At 45.5% G+C, this 22,733-nt stretch overlaps 1 protein-coding gene across 4 annotated transcripts in view; it reads left to right on the forward strand.

Moving 5' to 3' along the window:
- The window catches only part of ABHD2 (abhydrolase domain containing 2, acylglycerol lipase), a 102,049-nt gene that overhangs the window by 58,753 nt on the left and 20,563 nt on the right, over positions 1–22,733 (forward strand). For all 4 annotated transcript variants that reach the window (XM_026001104.2, XM_026001094.2, XM_072737301.1 and 1 more), the window contains exons 4-6: positions 787–962; positions 3,151–3,318; positions 16,883–17,066. In XM_026001104.2, coding sequence (XP_025856889.1) covers positions 787–962; positions 3,151–3,318; positions 16,883–17,066 — 528 coding nt within the window. The remainder of the gene's footprint in view (positions 1–786; positions 963–3,150; positions 3,319–16,882; positions 17,067–22,733) is intronic.

Genomic DNA, 22,733 nt, shown 5'->3' on the forward strand with positions numbered 1-22,733 from the left:
GAATCATTTCTTAGTTGTAACAGAATGCTTTGTTTTCCCAGTAATTAACTAATTTGAGGTTTTTGCATTTACTCCCAGGAACCAGCATCACTCCGTGTGTTCATGAAGGACAGTTGTCAGGGTGGTGTCATGACTTGCTTAAACTAGACAAGCCTTTATCCTTCATCTAACCCAACAAATATTTACACTGCTTCCCTTCCAGCACATTCTCCACAGGGTACACAGCACCTCATAACACACACACAAGGCACCTACAGGCTCTTGGGAAAGCTTGCTGCCCTTCCCAGTGTAATGGAGAGCAGGTGGTTTGTTTAACAGGGTGACCACTGTGGCTGGGGCCTGTCTTGTTAGAGGAAGGCAAAAAAGTGAGCATTTAGTGAATGTAGGCAGCGTGATAGCTGTTTTATATACATTAGCTCATTTGATAATGAGGCTAACCCCGTCAAGTAGCATGTGGTCAAAATGTATAACTTGCTTTCTTTTTAATCTACATTACAGCAACAACCCATATTGAATTGCTTAACACTGTAAATTTGAAATCCTGCCTGAATAAGCATGTCCTGATGATTTCTAAGGCTAGTCTGATACGGGGTGTATTAGTAAATGGGGCAAGGAGGTAAATCATGGCATGAATGTAAGGTAAAGAAAATCCCATATTTATACTTTAGTATGCAAAACTTGTCAGGAAAAAAACTCAAATAGGTTGAAAGATTTTGGCTCAAAATGTTTTCCATGTGTTGTTCAAGGAGTGTGGGGGAATTGACCTTTCCTCTCCTCCTCTCTTAGATACATTCCACCGTTGATCTGGGGGAAAAGTGGACACATCCAAACAGCCTTGTATGGGAAGATGGGAAGGGTGAGGTCACCACACCCGTACGGGCACCGCAAGTTCATCACCATGTCCGACGGAGCCACTTCAACCTTTGACCTCTTTGAGCCCTTGGCCGAGCACTGTGTTGGAGGTAAGCTACTCTAGGTCTACACTGTGGCCCATTGGTCAGTGAGGGAGCACAGTGTACATGCTCCTGTCACTGGCTCAGCATCACACCCAGGGGCTGGTAGGAAGCCTCCTGAGGTACATCATTCAGGGGCAGCCCACAAGGATTCACACCATCATGTGCTTGCCAGTCACTACATAGGGCCCCTCAGACAGCATTGCTGAATGTAGTTAGTCCTCCCATGACATACAGAAGCTTGGTGTGAGGGGATGAGGGAGAATGTGGAGCCCAGGTCCCGCAGGACCAGGCCTCTGCTTTGATGACAGCAATAGAAGCCAGACTCTTCTAAGTGCTTTGTAGATACTATTATCCCAGTTAAGCCTTATAGCAACCCTGAGAGGTTGGCGCCTTATTATCCTGACTCTACTGATAAAGAAGATAAAGCTCAGAAATTCGGGATGGCCAATCTTGTTTGTTGGTAATAGCAGATGGTGGAGGCTCTCAGGTACCTCTGCATACATTGCATGGATGAAAAGACACATTTGGGCCCATTTATGCAGGGGTCTGGGATACCTGTCTGTCAGAAACCACTCTGATTACTGTTGCTGCTGGAATTTGGCATTGCTCTGTCCATTCTATATAGTGAGCACCTGTTATAAAGAGCTTTGCAGTGAGGAGGTAGAGTTAGGATGGCAGCTGCCTCTGACTGCTGCTCTTATAAGAGGAGGACATGTCTTTTCAGTTCTGTAGTATGCAAAGCACCTAGGTTTGGGGGGATTCAGGGTTTTATTTTTAAGATTTTATTTATTTATTTATTCAGAGAGAGAGCATGCATGCATGCACAAGTAGGGTGGGAAAGGCAAAGGGAAAGAGAGAGAGAGAGAATCCCAAGCAGACTCCCCACTGAGCATGGAGCCCAATGAGGAGCGTGATCTCACGACCCTGAGATCATGACCTGAGCCAAAATCAAGAGTCTGACGACAACTGACTCAGCCACCCAGGTGCCCCAAGGCACTTTGGTTTTTACAGGAGCTTGGTAACTACTTGGGAGGAATTCCAGTAAACCTCTTGCACCTTTCAGTTCTTCACAGTAATCAGCACTGCCAATTAGCTAATGACAAAGGTTTAAGTTGATGTTCCCTTTGCCTAGAATACTCATCCCCATGGCTGCTCCTTCTTGTCATTCGGGTCTCAACTCAGATGTCACCTCCTCAAAGGGATGGCCCTTGCCTCCACTCACTACTGTTCTCTTCCCAGTAAATCCATCACACCTTCCTGCTTTAGCTCTTCATGACACCTGCCACTCCCTTGGAAGGTAATTCATGGTCATGATAGAAAATTCAAAAGTTACCTTTAAGATACACAGAGAAAGTCTAAGTCTCTCTTCTACTCCTACTCCCCACCCAAGCACCTCCCCCATGGTATCCACTGTTCGGTTTCTCATGTATTATTCTGGAGCTAGTGAATGCATTTCTAAATATAGATATCTTTTCCCCTCCCTGCAAATGGCAGTATATCATAACCCTTTCCTGCACCTTGCTTTTCTTCCACTTAATACATGTTAGAGAGCTTGCCCTATCAGTATATGCAAAGATGTCTCTCATTATTTTTAAGGGCTACATAACATTTCATCACTTGGATATGCAATCATTTATTTAACCAGACCCCTGTTTCTGGGCATTTAGCATGTGTTCATTCTTTTGCCATTATCACCTCTACTGTACACATCTTGTTCTGTATATGTACAGGTGTATCTGTAGACAAATACCTGGAAGTGAAATTCCTTGATCAAAGAAGCCTGTGTACACACTACTTTTCATTTTTCTATTTGTTCATTCCATCATTCATACAGAAATTAGGAGTAAGGTTTGGAAACTTGTACAGTGGTAATTTTAAACCTGCTGAATCTAATAATAAAAAAATTGAGATTTAAATTGTTTTCATTTCATCTTTCTAGTAATTTTTATCATATTTTTCAAAATTAGCTGTGCACGATCAGATATTTTAAAAATTGACCCTTCACCATAAATAGTTGAGAACCACTGATCCAGACAACTCCACCTGGAAGGGAAAGATGCTCTTCCCCAGAGAATCGAGTGAAAAGATGCATGTCAGGTTCCCTCCTACTGTTTTCTCTGCCAGTGATGTGTAATTGTGGCCCTTTATCTTCACTATTCATTGGATATGTTGGGATCTCTTTCTTCACCTGTAGATGACATTACCATGGTCATCTGCCCTGGCATCGCCAATCACAGCGAGAAGCAGTACATCCGCACCTTTGTCGACTACGCCCAGAAAAATGGCTACCGGTGCGCCGTGCTCAACCACCTGGGCGCCTTGCCCAACATTGAGCTGACCTCACCACGCATGTTCACGTATGGTAAGTACAGGCATGGCCAAGTGGAATCCCCCTTATTGTTGTCCTCAATACAAGCATGCTGTTATTTCTGTTCTGCTTTCCCTTTCTGGGTTCAGAATTTATGCCCATGTAGGGAGGCAGTGGGGCACATGGTTATACCAACAGCCAGTGGGTACTGGGCATTTATGATGCCATACTTCCCATCAGCCTTTTAGGTGGGTACCCGAGCCATGCCCAGCTCATCATGCCTCCGAGAGACAGAGTGCAAGTAACTGGGGCGGGTCTTCCCCACCGCCCCCTGCAGGTAGGGAGGTGTCAGAGCAGGGCCAGGAGCCCCATAGCCAGTGCCCTGTATCACACTGCACCATCCTCAGAACTCTTGTGACTGGCCAGCAAGGGTCTCGAGGAGGCACATGCATGTCTGTGGGAAGGGATTCTGGCACATCGACAACTCATAGGATTTCAAGTTCCTTCAAGAGAGGAATTGGATCTCATAATTGAGACAAATGCTTCTTGCCTTTATTGAAGTCCTGCATTAGCTCTGTCTTCCGGACTGCCAGTTCTTGATTCTTATTTAAGTTTCCCTTCATATTATACATACACACATAAATAACAAACACATAAAATATGTGAGTATGCACAAACATTGGGGTTGTTTATAACCAGATAAATTATTATGAGTTTTAATGGGAAACAACTGAAAATCGCATCTATAATCTCACCATAACTATAATTTTCTATTTGTTTATTTTCCCATTAGTTTATCTGTGTGTATGTAGTTTTTATTTAGGTGCAGTCATAGTATGTATATCTGTGATGGCTTAATTTAAATAATCTTATATTCACTAGCATAAAGGTGCATAGTTGTTACACTTAATCTTTTTAAGAGCCACATTGCTGTTATTCCCCCATTATAGTTTATCTAACCATTCCTCTTTGGAGTCCATTTAGCTTATTTAGAGTTTTTCAGCATTCTAAATAATGATGCTATAAATATCTTCTGCATAGAATTTGTTTTTCTCTTTAATGACTACTTTGGGCTGAATTTCCAGGGCTAGAATTTCAAAGGCAACATTCTGGATGCATATTTGTACATATTGTCACATTGTCCTTCCAGCAAGGTTGTTCTCGTGTATGCTGCTACTGGTGATGTGTAGGGCACAGATAGGGAAGCATGAGCGGGGGCACCTGCTCTGTGCCAGCCTGGCTGCCTCGCGCCCTGCTGCTTCTCTGCACTCACTCCCACAACTAAAGACACCATGTTACAGACTCTTCTGTTCAACAGTTTGGTGAGTGGCCCAAAGATATAGGTGAAGATCCAGATTTACAGATAAGTCAGGCACATTGTGAGTATGTGGGAGACAGGATTGCGTCCAAAAGGCAGACATGGGCAGAATCTTACAAAAATGAAAACAATGTGGGGAATGATTATAAGGTCCTGAACTTGGATGTAAAAATCCATCTATACAAGTTGAAGATGGGGAGACATGGCTTGGCCTTAGGACCTGAGACAGAGACAGACTTGGGAGGGCTCTCTAATAGCACGATATACCAAAAACAAGACAAGAAATGCCAGTGAGGGCACTTAATGTGTGCCTGAACCAAAGCTGATGTCTCGTGCAGACGTAATCCCTTTAATCTCCACAGCAACCAGCGAGACACTTAGTGAAATTGTGATGAAAAGGCACACAGAGGCACAGAGAGGTTAAGTCATCGGGCAAGACAGAGAGCCAGGGAGCAGGAGAGCTAAGAGGAGAGCCTGGGGCTGGCTCCCATCTCAGAGCTGGGAGAAGCTCTGTGTGTGTGTGGCCCAGGTCCCCACCCTGGGAATGCTGTGCTAGGGACCCCAGGGGGAAGGGACAGTAGATTGGGAGACATCTGCGCACACGCCAGGGAAATTGGGTGAGGAGAAAAGAAGAGTAGGCTCAGTGTGGCACAAGGTCACAGAGACAGGACCCTGGCCTTGCTGCTGACTGGTGGTTTAGCCTTGAACAGCTTACTTAACGTTCCAGATTCCTCAACAGCCCCAAATGGGGGTTTACAATTTTACACTTAAACATGGGTTACTAAGGACTTAGCAAGCAGCTGAGCGCCTACCATATAGTAGCTGTTCACTAAATGTTCGGTTTATTCTTATCCAGATACTTGCAGATCTGTTCATTTCTATCCAGATACTTGCAGATCTGAGCAAGGGATGAGCCATGCTCTCTGTGGCCCAGATAAATATGTTCCTTCAGCAAATAATCACACCACAGTGGGGTGGGTGAGGTGGCAGTGAAGGGAAACCAGCATGTCTCCGTAGGCAAGCAGTGGTATTGTGGTAGGATTGTTCTGGGAACAGTATTTGAACTGGGTCCTCAGGGTCCCAGGGGTTGGAGCTCATAAACAGAAGGGAGTGGGCTCTTGGGGTGCATGGTATGTCTAGGCTGGTGAGCTGACTCCCAACGAGGAGAACCCACTGGGCCAAGTCAGCGCCCTTCTAGGGAGAGCTCAGCCCCACAGGTTTGCAGTCAGTTAACTGCTTCCTTTCATTTATTGTTGTTACTGTTTTTTCCATCAGAATTTTAGAAGAGAATTCCTATAGTTTGCTATATTCCTGTATTTGTCCAGAAAGGCAGATCTTCTATTTCTAGAAGATATGTTTCCCCTGCAGTTTTTAAAAAAACCTTTCTGTTAGAGAAAATGTTCAAAATACAAAAGTGGGGAGAACAGTAAAATGAGCCCAAACAAACCCCTGTGTGTGCACCACTCAGCATCAACGGTTACTCCACTTATGGCCAGTCTCATTTCATCCATAACCCCCTTCCTGCCCTTTCCTTCCTTTTCAGAGATTATTTTGGAGCTCGTCCTAGAGAGCCCTTCCTTCCATCTGCGACTATTTTAGTGTAGGATGCTAAGCGACGCGGACTCTTTGTAAACTGTTTTAATTTGCTAGGAGCTCTAACAAAATACCACCGTCTGGGTGGCCTAAACTACAGACGTTTGTCTTGTCACAGCACTGGAGGCTGGGAGTTCAAGGTCAAGGTGTGGGCAGGCTTGGTTTTCTCTGAGCTTCCCTCCTGGGCTTGTAGGTGGCCATCTCCTCCTTGTCTTATATGCCCATGTGTGTGTGTCTCCCTCTATCTGTGTCCTGGTCTCCTCTTATAAAGACACCAGTCAGGCTGAATTAGGGCTCAACCCAACTGACCCTGTTTCAACTTAATTATTTCTTTAAAGCCCCTTTCTCCAAATACAGTCATATTCTGAGTCAGCGGGGCTAGGACTTCAACAGATGAATTTGTGGTGGACACAGTTAAACTCATAAAATAACATAAGCACAATACCACCATCACACCTAAGACACCAGCATTCCTTAATAGCAGTTCTGTTTCTCCAGCTGACTTCTTTGTTTTTTTCTTTTGTAATTACTTGGTTCAGGATCAAAATCAGTTCCATACGTTGCTGTTTCTTGAGTCTCTTATTTTTTTAGTGTTACTGTCCCTCCCTCTTTCTTCCCTTCCTCTACTTTTCAATAGAAAAGGAAAAAGAAAGCAGAGCCATCTTAAGCCTTTTTTAAATCTCCTTCCCTGCACTTTTCATAGATCCCTCAACCAAGTCAGCCTCGTCCATGAGGGAGGACCGGATGAGACATTGAGGGGGCTCTGGTTCCCAGGACATGCTGCAGAGTGTATGCCGACACCCAGCACTGGCCTGAGCTCTGTATGGACAGCCCTTCTCTGGTCTTCACTTAGCTGCATCTTGTCGTTTGGGTCTCGGCTAAGATGTCACCTTCTTGGAGAGTCTTTGTCCCCTGCCCTCACCCCTTAATCATTCTCTAATCCCGTGTCTCCCTGACTCTATTCCATGGGAGCCAGCAGTCTTCGTGCTCCCTGGTGTGGCTCCCCGTGCCCCGAATCCTGCTCATCCTCTAGAAAATGCTCACTCTGCCAGGGCTGACTGAGGACTGAGGTGAGAGGTGTGAAATGATCGTTTGTAAGGTGATCTTGGCAAACCACATCTCAAACACGAGAGCCTTCCCTTGTGCAAGCTGCACTGCTCTTGAGCAGATAGCAGGCCATCAAGTCACCGTGAATACCCCTTTTGGGCCTTTTGAGACTGATCTTGACCAGAGGAAAACTAAACAGGGTGTGAACAAGAAGCCTTCCATTCTTCTTTTCCTGTTACACACCCACCTTAGACCTGAGAACATTGTAAAAGACCTTGCCCCACTTAGACTAACTGTTCCAGACCGCATAGGCACCAATCCCTTGCCATTGGACATCTTTGCTGGTGTGATTAGAAATTGTTAAAAACAGATCTCTCTCAAACAGAAGAATTTCCTAAATGGATATTTACGCATTCTTGTGACTTAAGAGTCCTTCATGCTGCCTTTGAAGGATGAAGTCATTAAGGAAAATCCTGCATGACATCAGTTCCCATTTATTTCACACTGACGAATGCCAGGGCGCACCAAGCATGTGCATACACTACTTAGCCCGATCCTCACTGACATCCAGAGGTAGGTGCTAGTGTCCTCACGCCACATGCTTGCCTGGGGTCACCCAACTAGTACGTGACAGAATCAGCATTCAGATCGTATGGTTCTCAACCCCAATTAGCACCAGCTCTGTGGTGGTGCATGCTTCCTATGCAGGATATTGTTCCTGAGGACTACACAGGAGCAGGGAGATGGCTAAGCATAAAAAAAAAGACTTTTCCCCCACTGTAGTGGCGGTGATCATTATTACTGTTTACATTAATAGTATCACTTACATAGTATTTGTTGTGTGGCAGACACTGTGCTGAGTACTTGATAGGATGTATTAAATGAGACATCCTCCCTTCAACAGACCAGGAACCTGAGGCCCAGTGAGGTTGCATAATTTGCTCCACAAGGCTGATGAGTGAGTGGTCCAGATTTCCAACCCAGACAGTCTATCCCTGAAGCTCATGCTTTTGAACAATGGCCTACATCCCTTCTCTGTGTGAGAGACTGCATCCTGCCCATACATTTCACGAGCAAGGAGATTGTTCCCACCCAGACACATTTTAGGTTTAAGGGCAAAAGTGCATCCAGGAGCTTTTCAGAGCCACAACAATGGGTCTGGTGCTCTTTTGTTCATGGAGCATCCCAGAGACATTTGTGGGGCCAGCACCCCCCATGTGGGGAAAACAGGAAGTGTGCAGAGTGCCTGCCATCCTGAAGCTACCAGGCCAGTAAGGAGTTGCTCCCCCTGGCACAGTCAGAATCAGTCTGAGCTTCTTGGCTGAGTCTGTCTAAAAAGAACATTGACCAGACATTGTCTTTTTCAAGGACAGTGACCAGATCTTGGTTTTCAATTTTGTATGTGATTTTTCACGTTCATCTCCTACAGGTGGTATGTCACTTAGAGAGAGATGCTCAGGAAATGCCTGCATAAGGAAAGAGCCTAGGTTTTCGAGTCCAACAGATGGGGGTTTGAACACCTAGTTCACCAATGTTGTCGAGAAAGTTAGTATTAATATAAACAAAAGTGTGTAGCATGGAGTCCAGCAATTGGCAGTAAATGGCAGTGACTTTTGTCTTTACGTTTTCCTCTCTTGTTTTCTGAGAACCAACCTAGGGAGAACAGGTGAAAGGTGACTTGAGCAGCCAAATGATCTCACCTCCGCCTCAGCCTCATGCAGTTAACTGCATGTGAACTTTTGCAAGGATTCATTGAGAAGCTGTGCTTGCTAAGCAGAGAATCCTGTCTTGAGTGTGCTATAAGTTATGACTGTACAGAGACAGCCTGGCCCTGGTGGTGACCTCGAAGGATACAGTCTGTTCTTTCTGACTTCACGGCCTGCAGAACTGGCCCTGCGCAGTGCGCTGGGCCCCAGGGCTGGGGTCACATACCTCCAGCTCAACACTGCTGGCTTCTGAGGGCGCAGTCAGCTCTCACAGTCACTGTGGGCAAGTCATTTTTATTGTAGTACCTGCACTTTTTGCTGTATTTTAGCCTTCTAAAAATTCTTTTCATTCTTAAAAAAAATTCCTCTCCACTTGCTGCAGTGTAATTCATATTTTTTTTTTTTTTGAGAGAGAGAGAGTGCAAGCAGTAGTGAGGGGTAGGGGTTACGGAACAGAAGAAGAGGGAGAGAGAGAGAATCTTAAATAGGTTCCACGCCTAGCACAAAGCCCAAGGCTGGGCTCCATCTCATGACCCTGAGATCATGACCTAAGCCAAAATTAAGAGTCAGACATTTAACCAATTGAAGTGCCTCTATAGTTCATATATTTTTTAAGCTAGAAAATATTAAATATTTCTTTTGTGACAGATTAAATGAATTAAATTAAATTGAATGACATTAACTGATCTGACCATAAATAAAATGTGAAACTCTTAGGATTACAAGTGGAACCCACAAGAGTGAAATGTGTAAGTCTTTTAAATTTCTTATTGAGCTTGGGTACTGTACTGGATCAGACCAAGTACCCAACCTTGTCATGGAGGAGTCAATAAATAACACTTAAAAATGATAGAAGATATAGAAGTCTTGAAGATTTTTTTTTGAAGTGTGTTTATTCTAAAAAGCCTAATCTTTAATTGAATCATTATAGCAGTGGACATGATGGCTTCCTCTTTATTGACTGAATTGATTTTTTTAATGCAGACACTGTTTGGAATATAAGTAGTTTTGTCAAGTGGTGACGCAGGAGACCAGTAAATTAAGGAAGCATTTTGTTTCATCTTTGTGTCTTTGGCTCAATGCCTTCTCCCAATCTTCCAGGATTCATGTTCAGAGCAAAGTACAGTGGCATCAAGTCCATCACCCAAGGAAAGAACTGAAAACCAGAATCACCCAGCTGTGGTTGTTCTGACCTCTGTTTTTCTTGAAATTGAGCCAAGTGACAGAGACCATGAGTCTGATCTTGACTATAAGAGAGAAAATTGAAGATTTTTAAAGTCGGTTCTATATCAGATGAAAGGAATAAAAACAGCCTGGAATTGGCCCCCACAAGGTGACCAAGTCCTTAGGATCACAGGCCTCCTGAGAACTTGGTAGTCATCTCTGACCAAACAACGAGCTGGGGGTATTGTGGCATTGAATGCTGTCCCAAAAGATTTAAATTGCCTCCCTTGTGAATTTACACACAGAAGTGGGCCCTTCCCTTCTTTCAAAACATTTGAATATCTGGCATCAGAGAGGAGGTGTCTGGGATCCCAGCACTGTCTTTTGCATAGAGAAGTTCTCTAATGTCCAACTGGGTTTAATACTGGAAATTTTTGTTTTTTAAACTATCTTTTGGAACCACAAGGGAAAGCCAGAAAACTTTGCCTTGCCTTGCTTAGAAGGTGGCATTTCAGTCTTAGAAGGGTGGGAGAGCCTGTACCTGGAGGGACCCCATAATTTAGCATCCCAACAGGATTACTTTTGAGTGTGAAAGAGGCCCTTAGTAATGACTGCATCAGAATGACAAACTCCAGGAATCTCCCAGGCAGACTAGAATGTAAGACCACCCTGGTTGGCATGCTGTAGAGATCACCCAGGATCCAAGACATTTTGCCATAAGGGGGTACAAACAGTGATTTTTAAGGAACTTCTGTTTTGTTTTTACTGCTCAATCTACCTGAAGATCTTTGGTTAGGTCATGAGCATAGATGTTTCTATAAGATTCTCATAGCATTTTGATTGATGCAGACTCAATTTTGAATTGTATTCATGATTCCAGATTGACAACCACGAGTCGCATGGCCTCTACAACAGTTGAGTGTTACAATGGCAGGAGGACACGGTGGGAAGATAGGAGGAAGGAGGAGATGGGTGGAGAGAGAGAGAACATGACTGTGAAGGTGGTGAATTTGCAGAAGCTCAAGCATCTTGGTAAACCATCTGGTGAGATCACATGCTGGGAGTCACTGCGTATCAAGATGGTGCCAAGCGGCCAGCATTAGGGAATGTGATGGGGGCAGTAAATATCCAGAGTAGAATTGTGGAGAAGCAATGACAGGTTCTGGCTTCTGGGATCAGACCTGGATGCTTACCTTTCAGCCCAAAGAAGGCAGGTTTAGGTATTTGGTACCTGGGCAAACAAAGCTAAAAGCTTTCCTTTGTGAAAATCTGTTTCAGAGATAAGGACAAGACCAGCTCATCTGCTGCACAAAGGGGGCTCTCATTTTATTTCTGTAGCTGTTTTCCTCTTGAGTGACACAGCTGTGCAGTGGCTATCACAGCTCTGAGAAACGACAGGGGCTGCTGGCCCCCAGATGCCTGCTAGGAGCCATGTTGTTAGCCTGTCCAGATCATTCTCTTGGATTACTCTCAGGGGGAAAGATATTTAGGTACGCCTTTCCTGTCTCCAATACAGTCATCACAGTCACGCTGGCCAGTGGTGTGTGCTTTCGTGCTACATGATTCAAACCTCTTTACACAGCTAACGTGTGGCACACCCACCACGTTCTAGCCCAGGCCTGGCATGGGGAATGTGGAGATGACTCAGTCTCCATCCAAAAGGAGCACCAAGTTTCTGCATCCCCATATTTGAGCCTACTTAGTCACGTTAGTGCCTCTTGGAAATGGCTTTTGTGAAAGTAGTTTTCGGGTAGCCTTAGCCTTGTCTTTCTTTAGGGGTGTGAGGTTGAAGAAAAGCTCTTTCCTGTTCTCAGCAGGTTCTCTTTCCAAGATGGCCCTGTGGTATTCACCTCTCCAAAGCCAGGTTAGTGTCTTATGTTTCATCTTGCCTTTAAAAGCTGCAGCAAGATTAGATACCCAAATCTTATTACTGGTGCTAATCCCATAAGGATTAAACACACAGAGCCTCATTAAAATCCTTCTAGTATGAAAGAACAGGTCCCTGTAGCTTTTAGTAGAACAGTTCAGGGAGCAGCTCTCAGTCACTGAGGGCATTTGGTAAACTGTCATCAGGTGGAAATCCCAGAAGGACCCAGCACCTAGTAGAAGACATATCCTAGAGCTGAGAACACTGTGCCCTTGCCTGGGAGAGATGGCAGCTCTTCACACAACAACCAACAGCTTGTCCAGCAGTAGGCAGGGCTGGCTCTTTATCCAGATCAGGTGTATTTGGATTTAATTAAATTGAGGCTCCCCAGGTGCCTATGCGATTAGCTATAATTGCTGCTTGGTAGTGTAGCAAATCTGAGTTTTGTAACTGTCACAGTGACATCTGAACATCTGCTCTAGGTCTCAAATAGTCTCAGAGCCAAATAAAGATAGACAGGTCCTGGGGTGCCTGGCTGGCTCAGTCAGTGGAGCATGTGACTCTTGATCTCGGGGTCGTGAGTTCGAGCCCCACATTGGGTGTAGAGATTGCATAAATAAGTAAAACTTTTTAAAAAAACTTTTAAAAATACTATTAAAAAAAGACAAGTCTAAAAGGAATCAGATGAAGAAAAAACAAAGACTTTTAATAATGAAAAAATAAATCCCTGCAGTACTGTTACTTGTGTGCGTTTGTGCTATGAGGCAAAGGACTTGGGATTTGGGGTTAGATGTAGGTCCAAAGTCCAGCGCTCCCGTTGGCTCACTTTGTGAGGTCAGGCAAGTCACTTCATCCCTTCGGATCTACTTCCTCTGCTGTGTTGGTGTTCCCAGGACAGGGCCTGGGGCACAGTGCATGCTGGCTTTCATCCATTCATTTAGGTCATACTGACTGAGTGGCCACCCAGTGGCTGGCCCCACGGATACAGTGAGAAACAAGACCAGGAGCGTCTTTGCCATAAAGAGTATACCACCTAATAGAGGTTCCTTCATATTAGAATAAAACATAGGGTTGTAGGTAGTCAAGGGATAAACGAAATTAGGTAGAACCCCAAGAAAATGGTGGAAAAGTAAAGATTTTAGTAACAATTTAAAATAAGTCCCATTTCTTATGCAGGCAAATGATGTTCCCATTGCAAGCAGCACAAACCTCCACTCCAGTGTGAGGGATGTGCTGAGTGTCTGAAACCTAGGTTAAACTGGTCTAAAGGGATTTAAACATATTGTTTTTTATTCTTTATTTTCATTGTTTTTTTAACTAGCTGGATTTTTGTTGAAAAACAGGGGCACCTGGGTGGCTCAGCAGTTGAGCGTCTGCCTTTGACTCGGGTCCTGATCCCGGGGTTCTGGGATTGAGTCCCGCATCAGGCCCCTTGCAGGGAGCCTGCTTCTCCCTCTGCCTGTGTCTCTGCCTCTCTCTCTCTCTCTCTCTTTCTCTGTGTGTGTCTCATGAATAAATAAATAAAATCTTTTAAAAAGAAAAACTAGTGTATGTACATAGTAAAACTATTCCAGCGGTGCAAAAGTCTATATACCATGAATCAAGCTGTGTCTCCCTCTCACCCTCAGTCCCCAATTCTCCTCTCCAGGAAGTCGGTATCTGCTGTGGCTTTTCAGTGAATATTCAGTCAGATAGATTGTGCTATAAGCCCTTTCAAGCCTAGGCGCACACTGGAGATGTGGCGTCTCCCACCCTGATCCATGAGGTGGTCAGAGGCACTCCATGTCAGCAGGTTGGTCTCAACTTCATTGTTTTTCATAGCGACTTCACTGGGCTTCTGCTGATGGGAATTTCTACTCCTTTACTGTGACCAGCAATGCTGCAGTGAACATTCTTGCTCACATATCTTTGCACTTACGTGCATACCTCTTTGCACACCTGCAGTATAAAGCCCCCAGAAGTGGAATTGCTAGGCCATTTGTACTTAGACCAGCACTAATAGATACTACCACGTTGCCTTCTGAAGGCTGTGCCAGCATACACTCCCTACATCAGTGGACAGGCCAGTGGGCCAAATACCCACACCCCCTTCTGATCTGGGGCATTGGTGACCTTTTTCTAGCAAGGGCAATGGAAAATGATTCCTAATCATCTTTTAAACTTGCATTTAAGTCTGAGTGACATGAAGCAACTTTTTGAACTGCCTATTTGAAAGACAAAAGAAACAAAATCAAAGATATCCTCCACTTTTTTTGTCAACTAGGACAATGGTTCTCAAAGTGTGGTCCCTGTACCAGCAACAACATCATTGCCTGGGAACCTATTAGAAAGGCAAATTGTTAGCCCACCCAGACCAGATCTCCTGAATCAGAAATTCTGGAGGTAGGGCCCAGCAATCTGTGTTTGAACCCTTTGCTTAGGCCCCAGCCTTAGAGTTCCTGATTCAGGAGATGGGGTGCAACATGAGAACATGCATTTGAACAGCTCTGCAGTGCTGATGCAGCAGGCCCAGGGACCATACTTTGAGAACCACTGGCCACTGCTAGTGCTTAAAACATACAGTGTTCTAACCTTGATGCTACTTTTCTGGTTCACTCTTTACAAGAAAGAGTACCAGAAAGCACCTGTCTGTATTCAAGGCTTTAAAGATTGGGCATTTGGTGGACCTGGAAAAGGTGCCTGGTGGTGTAGAGGGGGGACTCACCCCTGCTGTAGAAACCTGGCTTTTTTTTTTTAATAAATTAATGTTTTATTGGTGTTCAATTTACCAACATACAGAATAACACCCAGTGAAACCTGGCTTTGAGGATATATTCAGAAAGCTGCTACTAGGCCAACAACCCACTTTGGAAGCTTCCAAAAGGTAGAGCAGCGCCTCCACATGTGAAGGCTGCTTACTGAAGGGGACAGGAAGTCTGTAAAGGGATGGCCCAGAGACAGAGCAAGAGTATGCTTCAGAAACCACTTTCCTGTATTTGCCAGAGCTGGAGAGGTCCTTTCTCCTCACATGAGTGGTCCTGGGCCCTGATTGTACTTTGGAGGCACCTGGAGATCCTGTAAAGGACCTCCCAGGCCTGGGAGGACCGCCTGTGGACTGCCTAGGCATTAGTGTTACTGTTTTTTAAGATCCCCAGGTGATTTAATGTGCTGTCAGATCGATGCAGTTGGATCGAAGAACACTGCTTTGGGAGAAAAATCTAGAAGCCTAGATTGGCCTTTTCAAGTCTTAAGCTATAATTACTTGTTTAAAATAATTTAAACAATAGTTTAAATGGTTTGGGCAATGTTTATATGGGTGTAAGCATGTATAAACTCATCATGCACTTCCTATTACATTATGCCTCATCAAATAAAAATAAAGAATAGAGTGGGGGTACCTGGCTGACTCAGTTGGTTGGAGTAGGACTCTTGATCTGGGAGTTGTGAGTTCGAGCTCCCATTGGGGGTAGATATGACTTAAAAAAAAAAGAATAAGGCAGATTTCTGTGTATTGTTACATAATGGTTTCCAAGACATACTGTTAAAATAAGAAAAACAAAGAAAACAAGGTATTAAATAATCTGTATGCTACCACTGACATTTTTTAAAAGAATATAAGAAATTACCTGTTACCACATCTCTAATGTTTTTTGAATTTTGTGCCATATGCAAGTTTTACCTATTCAAAAAAAATGTTAATGCAGGTTCCTGGGCCTGGCCCCCCTCTTACTGAGTCTCCAGACAGCTGGTCTGGGGGTGAGGCCCAGGGCTGCCCCTGTCTCACAGCCCCTCCAAGTGATCCTATACCCCCTGTAGCCTGAGAACCCCTCTGCCTGGGGTTGTGCTGGTCTGGCGGGGGCCGCATCCCTCTATGAAAGGAAGCTATACAAGGCGCTTGCCCCAGGCTTCAAAGGCAGCATCTCCCGTGCCTTGCCGGTGTGAGAAGCAGCCGGTCAACCCCCGCGAGGAATGGCAAAACCTCTGAACCGCTGCCTAGGTCAGCGGCCTGTTTGAACTGTAAATCCAGAGTCTCCTCATGCTGGCCTATCACGGGCATGTGTCTTGCCAATGTCCCTGACTTTCCCTGTTGGGCTTTATTTTAAGTTGGCTCCCTGAGGAGCCTGGGGTTAGGTCTTAGAAGGGTGTGACAGACCCCTTCACCCATGCGCGGTGCTAACCTCCTCCTCTTAGCAAAGCCACGGAGAACAGAACATGGCTTTGCGGGCTTCCGCGTGGGACCAACTGAGATCATCTCTCTTGGACAAACCAGGCCCTCTCCGCGCAGGGGTCTCCTCTGTGTGCTTCTCAGTGAGCCTGCCTCTCCTGGCACTCTGTCCTTACATCATCAAGAGCTTAATATTCTAATCCCGTAGAGAGTCCTGGCCGTCCCTCCAGACTGAAGTTTGTCCTTCCTTCCTTCCCCCACGCTGACAAGATCCTGTAAATAACATTCACTTGGTACTTTTCTTAACACCATGAGTCATCATACACAGGGGTATAGCATCCTGTTTTGCAGCCAAAGAAGCTAATCCCAAAGGGTCTTGCTGTTGCTTTTGTGAACAGACATGCTCGCACACACTCTGAATATCTATTTCGATTTCCATGAGCTGCTAGACAGGCTTTTCCACAAGCCCCCTTAAGGGAGCATTGCACATCTGCCCATGATGAGTGGCATCATGGGCACCACTAAAGGCTGGTTCTCCTCTTGTCCTGAGGAACATCTGGAAACTTTTCTCCAGGTCGCCAAAGTGTGTGAATATATGCCCCTTTCTCTCTCTCTCTCTCTCTTTCTCTCTTTCTCTCTCTCCTACACACACACACACACACACACACACACACACACACCTGTCTGTCAGCATCTTGGTGCTCAGTCAGGAACCTTCCAGCTCTCTGCAGCTCATTTTGTTGCACCCACAGTGATTGGCCTCACCTCTCTGCCCACAGGCTGCACCTGGGAGTTTGGAGCAATGGTAAACTACATCAAGAAGACATATCCCCAGACCCAGCTGGTCGTCGTGGGCTTCAGCCTAGGTGGTAACATCGTGTGTAAATACTTGGGAGAGACTCAGGCAAACCAAGATAAGGTCCTGTGCTGTGTCAGCGTGTGCCAGGGGTACAGTGCACTGAGGTGAGTGATGTCCACTGCATGCTCCCACCTGTCCCCTCCCTTGGTCAGCACTTGTGTGTGGGGATGCCCCAGGACACCAGTACATATCTGTGAAGACCAGACTGAGCAGAAGCATGTGGGTTTTGCTCTCATATCATACACTGGAGTTGTCTTACCAGACTCCTTAAGCCCGATCTACAACTGTATTTGGGGATCAGCTCTGTAACTGAATAAGGGCTTTCCCCATAATAGCTGTGGTTTCCCTACAGAGTCTCTGTGAGGTGACTTAGTCTGTTAATGCTCTAAGAGTTTTGTAGAACCGAGAGTTTATTGGAAGAACACAAGAGACTGGCAAGCCAGAATCTGAGACCTCGGCCTTATGATCCCAGATCCCTCCTGCCTACCAGAGAGTTGACCCTCAGATGGCGTGGGGAAGGGATCTGTAGAAACCACGTAATCTGTGCCCTCACAGTGTCCATCTCCTATCGACATCCCAGACATCACCACAAGGGAAACGACCTGGCTGGTAAAGGTTTATCTTGCCCCTAGTGTCCTGCCAACAGAGCCCTGCAGGATGAGCCCTTAGGAGGGCATTTTCATCTGCTCTGACTCCCCTGGTGATGTTTCATCCCAGATCTCTTGAGGGTCACCACACATGTGCGTGTGTGCACGGACACACACACACACACACACACACTCACTCATTCACATACTACCTTCTCCAGACTCTTGAAATGCATTCACATTTTTCCCTTACTCCCTCTTCACAATGTCTTTTGTATTTCAAATGAATGTGACCAGTTATTAAAGATCTCTTGAAGAAATCCAGAATTGCACAAGAAAGTTTTAAAAAGTCTCCCTTATTGATCCAACCTAATGCCCAACAGTCCTTATAGTTAATAAATGATTCCTGCCTTTTGGCCTTGCCTCTATCTCTCATAGTATAGTTTCAACCTTTTGCAGCATTTTCTGAGGGATAGAGGCTGCCTGTTATTTCCAAATATGTATTACTGGAATTTGAAGCCAGCATATCCAAAGGGCAAATGCAGGCCCAGAATTCAGGCTCTGCCCACGAGGCATAAAGTTGGCCCAAAAGGAGGATTTAAACGTGCCCAAAAGAAGACTTGAAACACATCCCCGAAGGAACCATTCCTGAGTTCTAGGGCCGAGGCCTGGGTTCTCATTTTCCTCACCTGCACAATGGGGACAGCAGTAATACTACATAGTACCTACCTCACAGCACCATTGTGAGGGACAGAGGCATACACATGTATGCAAGACAGGCATGTATGGTCCAGAACTGGTAATTACTGTCAGTCACTGTGAGTCAAGAAGTGTAGGTTAGGCCACTGGGTCATAGAGACCAGTCCGGTGAATTGCTGTTTCACTTAAGAGTCACTTGGGGGATCATAGAAATAAATTCAGTTTCTTGGGCCCCAGTCTTGTTGATTTGGACTCAAGGATCTGGGGTATAGAGCCAGGACTCTGGATTTGGACACATTTCACAAGTAACTAATGATACATAGCCACATTTAGCAGTCATTGGGCCTAGGGACCTGAGTGGGCCCCTACCCTTCAGTCCTCCTCTGTGCTCTGGAGAGCCAGATGAAAGGACACATCCCTTTATTTTGGCTTGCCTAGAAATACCCAATTCCCAATTCATAGCCATTATGGAGCTGGAGTTAACCGAAGTCCCATCCTGCCTAGTCACTGGGATAGAAAAGGGCCTACCTACCTGCCTGCTCTCGCCTGACAAATGGTATAGTTTTCAACAAGCCTGCTATGACCTGCAAAATTACTGTGAGCACACACTTTGTGTTCAGAGAGCACAGCATTTGATAAGTAGGAGGATGCAGGACAAGTTTGTTTTCATTTTTTTCCCCCCAAAGCACAAAATCTTAAGTGACAGCATCTGCATTTCATTTTGCTGCGTGAGCGCCACCTGCTGTTGGCAAAAGCAGGTGATCCTTGCATTGGGTGAATGAAGGTGTTTGCAGGAAATCTGTGCAAACCTGGGAAACAGGGACTCTAGAATCTGTGAGGCACTGTGAATACCACCCCTCTTTGTGACCTCAGAGCTCTTCAGACTTTAATCACGTACTGTCACATCAACCCCGTCCACTGAGGAGAGAAAGAGGCAGCTTTATCCCATGGAGCACAGAGGATAATGCCAGGGCTCAGATCCTGTGGTCCCACACACCGAAGTGGTGCCTGGTCAAGGAGACCCCATCACCCTGTGTGTGCAGGTGCTGCCTGGGGCTCGGGTGCCCTCAACATCCTAATGAGATCTACTCACCGAAGGACAGTGCCTTACTTTAAACAAGTGTCACCTTTTGTTTCTGCCAAGGCTTGAGGGCAATGAGCCTTCTCAGCACTGGGACGATGGCAGCCATGTTTCCTTTACACCGAGGTGGAGCAGGGAGGGCCCGGCTGCCTCTGCAGGGGCCACACAGGAGTCCATTCCACCGGTAAATCTCCCCTAGTTGAGTCCTGAGAACCGCTTGTCAGTGACCCATCCCCTCCTGCTGGCTTCTCACCCTGATAGCGCACCATCCCTCTAGCCAGAGCCCACCCAAGGCCCAGAAGCCAGCACCCGCTTGCCGTAGTTAGCAAAGCCTAGCCGCTGCTAGAGAAGCTCACATTTATGCTGTGCTGAACCGCTCAAAGGGGTGCACGGGTACCCGAAAGGTACCTGCTGCTTATGAACTTAGCATCATTCCCTCCACACAGAGAGCTACTAACTAGTCCTGGAAATGTGTATGATCAGACTCAGTCTAATTCTGGTGGAATTAATCATTTGAAGTTTACTTATGAAGACTCGTGATTATAAATTCATCCAATGAGTAGTGACCAGCCAGGAGTGTGAGAGGGAAAAGAAGTGGTACCAGCAGGTTACCTGCAGGTTAATTCATCCCTTGATTCATTTGGTTCATTCAGCTAGACACCCTTCTAGGTAATGAGGACACAGCCTCCAAACAAGACAGGCCCCTCATGGGGCCTAAAGAAAAGGGAAGGGAAGCTTTTCTGGACTGGTTTCAGGTAAAATCAATTCTTCATTCCTAAGGAAGCCCTCAACAATCTTGCATTGCAGATCTGCCAATCATACTATGATCAAAATACCAGTATTTCATTGCAGTTTGGGTATGAGACATAGTCTGTGTATGAGGACATCACAGCACTTATGATGTTTGCAAAGCAGCAAACCAACAAGTAAATATCACTAATAGATTACACACCATGCCAGGTGGGGCATCTGGGTGGCTCAGTTGGTTGAATGTCTGATGTTTGATTTCAGGTCATGAGCTCAGGGTCATGGGGTCACACCCCACACTGGGCTATGCACTCAGCCTGGAGTCTGCTTGGAATTCTCTCTCTCTCCCTTTCCTTCTGCCCCTCCCCTCAATCTCTCAATCAATCACTCAATCAATCAATCTATCTATCAGCTATCTATCTATCTATCTATCTTAAAATAAAATATTACCACTAGGCATATGGTGCAAGGAAATCCTAAGTCAAGTGAAGGCCATTGGAGAGGGATTTGGGCAGCAGGTGAGGGTAGAGAGGACAGTGGTACAGGGCCCAGGCGAGGGTCAGGGGCCCCTTGGAGAACAATAGAGAGTTAGCAGATCTCCCTAAGTGTAGTCCTGCCCCTAGCTGAATGGGTGTGTAAGCACCACTTTCTGGCAAATGGTGTATGTATTCTCTCTTTTGCTTTGAATGGGCAACCTCCATACTGTGGATGCATTTATGGCAAGAACGAGGGCTGTCACTCATAAAGTCCTTCTATAGAGTTGTCCCTTCATCAAGTCTGTGTTTATAGTGCAAGAGCTGTATGACAGTTTTAACGATCAGTAGTTTTGTATCAGAGCCAAGCAAAAGGGGAAAATCTGCTGAGTTTAGACAAAACTCTGTGGGCAGAACTCCAGCCTAGGAAACAGCTTGGCTTCTCCACCAGTGGGTTGTGAAGCTGACCAAATGGCTTGCCCTTAGTATCTTGGGGATTTCTGTTTCCTTTTTATTGCTAATTTTTTTCTATCAGAAAAATGAGGGGGACATCCCCTTTCACTTAGTAATCACATTCCTATAATAGTACATCCTAAGGGAAAACATTCTGACCAGGCAGAGAGCAGTTAGTGGGTGGCCATCCCTACCTTTGTCTGAGCTTCATGCCCCATCCTCCCTGCAAAGCCTAGCAAGGCTGGAATGAAGGACTCTGGGCCCACTCCCCAGTTCATAGAGGGGTGTAGAGATGGTTTTCTTTTGCCTGCACTCTCAAGCTGACCTCTCCGCAGATCAGCCCTGCCCCGGAGCCAGCGGCCAGCCTGGAGCCCTCTCACCTGGTTCTCTCAGGTCCAGAGGCTCCACCATCCCTCCTCCCAGAAGCCACACTGTTCAAGGGTGGTCTTGGCTTTGCCGCCACTACAGTATGACTCTTGTAGGGCCAAGCTAGAGGTAACCAGCACCTGTCCAGCATGAGAGAGAATTGTAAATTATGACCTACAAATTACAGTGGCAAACAAGGAAGATTCTATTTTTTTAAAAAATCAAGAAAATCTATAACATTACAGAATATATATATTAAAAGTAGTGGGGGCGGGGCCTGGGTGGTTCAGTTGGTTAGGTGTCTGACTCTTGAGCTCAGCTCAGGTCTCAATCTCAGGGTTGCGAGTTCAAGCCCCGTGTTGGGCTCCACGCTAGGCACGGAACCTACTTAAAAATAATGATAATAAAATAATAAAATGAGGGGGAAAAACGTAGTGAAGAAGGCAACTATGTAAAATTATGGTAGTAGGATAGGGGAAATGGGAAGTCCTACTTCAATGAGTATAGACTTTCATATTCGCACGATAGAAAAGTTCTGGGGATCTATTACACAACAGTGTGAATAGACTAAACACTACTGAACTGTATACTTAAAAATGGTTAAGGTAAATCTTATGAGTTTTTTACCAACATGATTAAAAATTTAAAAAAAGGGGGATCCCTGGGTGGCTCAGCGGTTTGGCGCCTGCCTTCGGCCCAGGGTGCAATCCTGGAGTCCTGGGATCAAGTCCCACATCAGGCTCCTGGCATGGAGCCTGCTTCTCCCTCTGCCTGTGTCTCTGCCTCTCTCTCTCTATCATAAATAAATCTTAAAAAATAAATAAATAAATAAAATACTTATCTTTGAAAAAAAATTTTTTTTTAAAGATTAAAGACGGGCAAAGTCTGGAAGAGAAACTCCCCTCCCCAAATAAGAACAATTTTCTTACATTGGTGTGGTAGCATTCTGGGAAAAGGTACTGTGATTTTGCAGTTTCATTAGCATGTTACTTTTAAGGTGTGTTTTAATATTGCCTACATCCACACCCTGTAAATTCATCACCTGCCTTAATTTGCAGCACACCTGTCTTCTTGTCCCTTTCTGGCCTGTCAGAGTCACGGGCTCCCAGTCTCACAGAACCTTTCTCCCACTGTCTTCTCGAAGACCCCAGAAAAGCACTTTGATCACTGTCACAGCCTCTCAGCACTCTGAGATCTTATTTATGTGAGTCAGGAGATTTGGGTGTTAGGTGCCCTCTTTCCCCAGCTCATTCTCTTCTGACTTCAGTTCCTTTTAGTCAATGCTTGGTCCACTCATTGTGCAAAGAGGAGTTGGGAAGTTGAGCTTTCTCTGAGAAGCCCTCCAGCGGCATAAAGCAGTCAGCT

Source organism: Vulpes vulpes, chromosome 14 (assembly GCF_048418805.1).
Source record: "Vulpes vulpes isolate BD-2025 chromosome 14, VulVul3, whole genome shotgun sequence".
NCBI lineage: Eukaryota > Metazoa > Chordata > Mammalia > Carnivora > Canidae > Vulpes > Vulpes vulpes.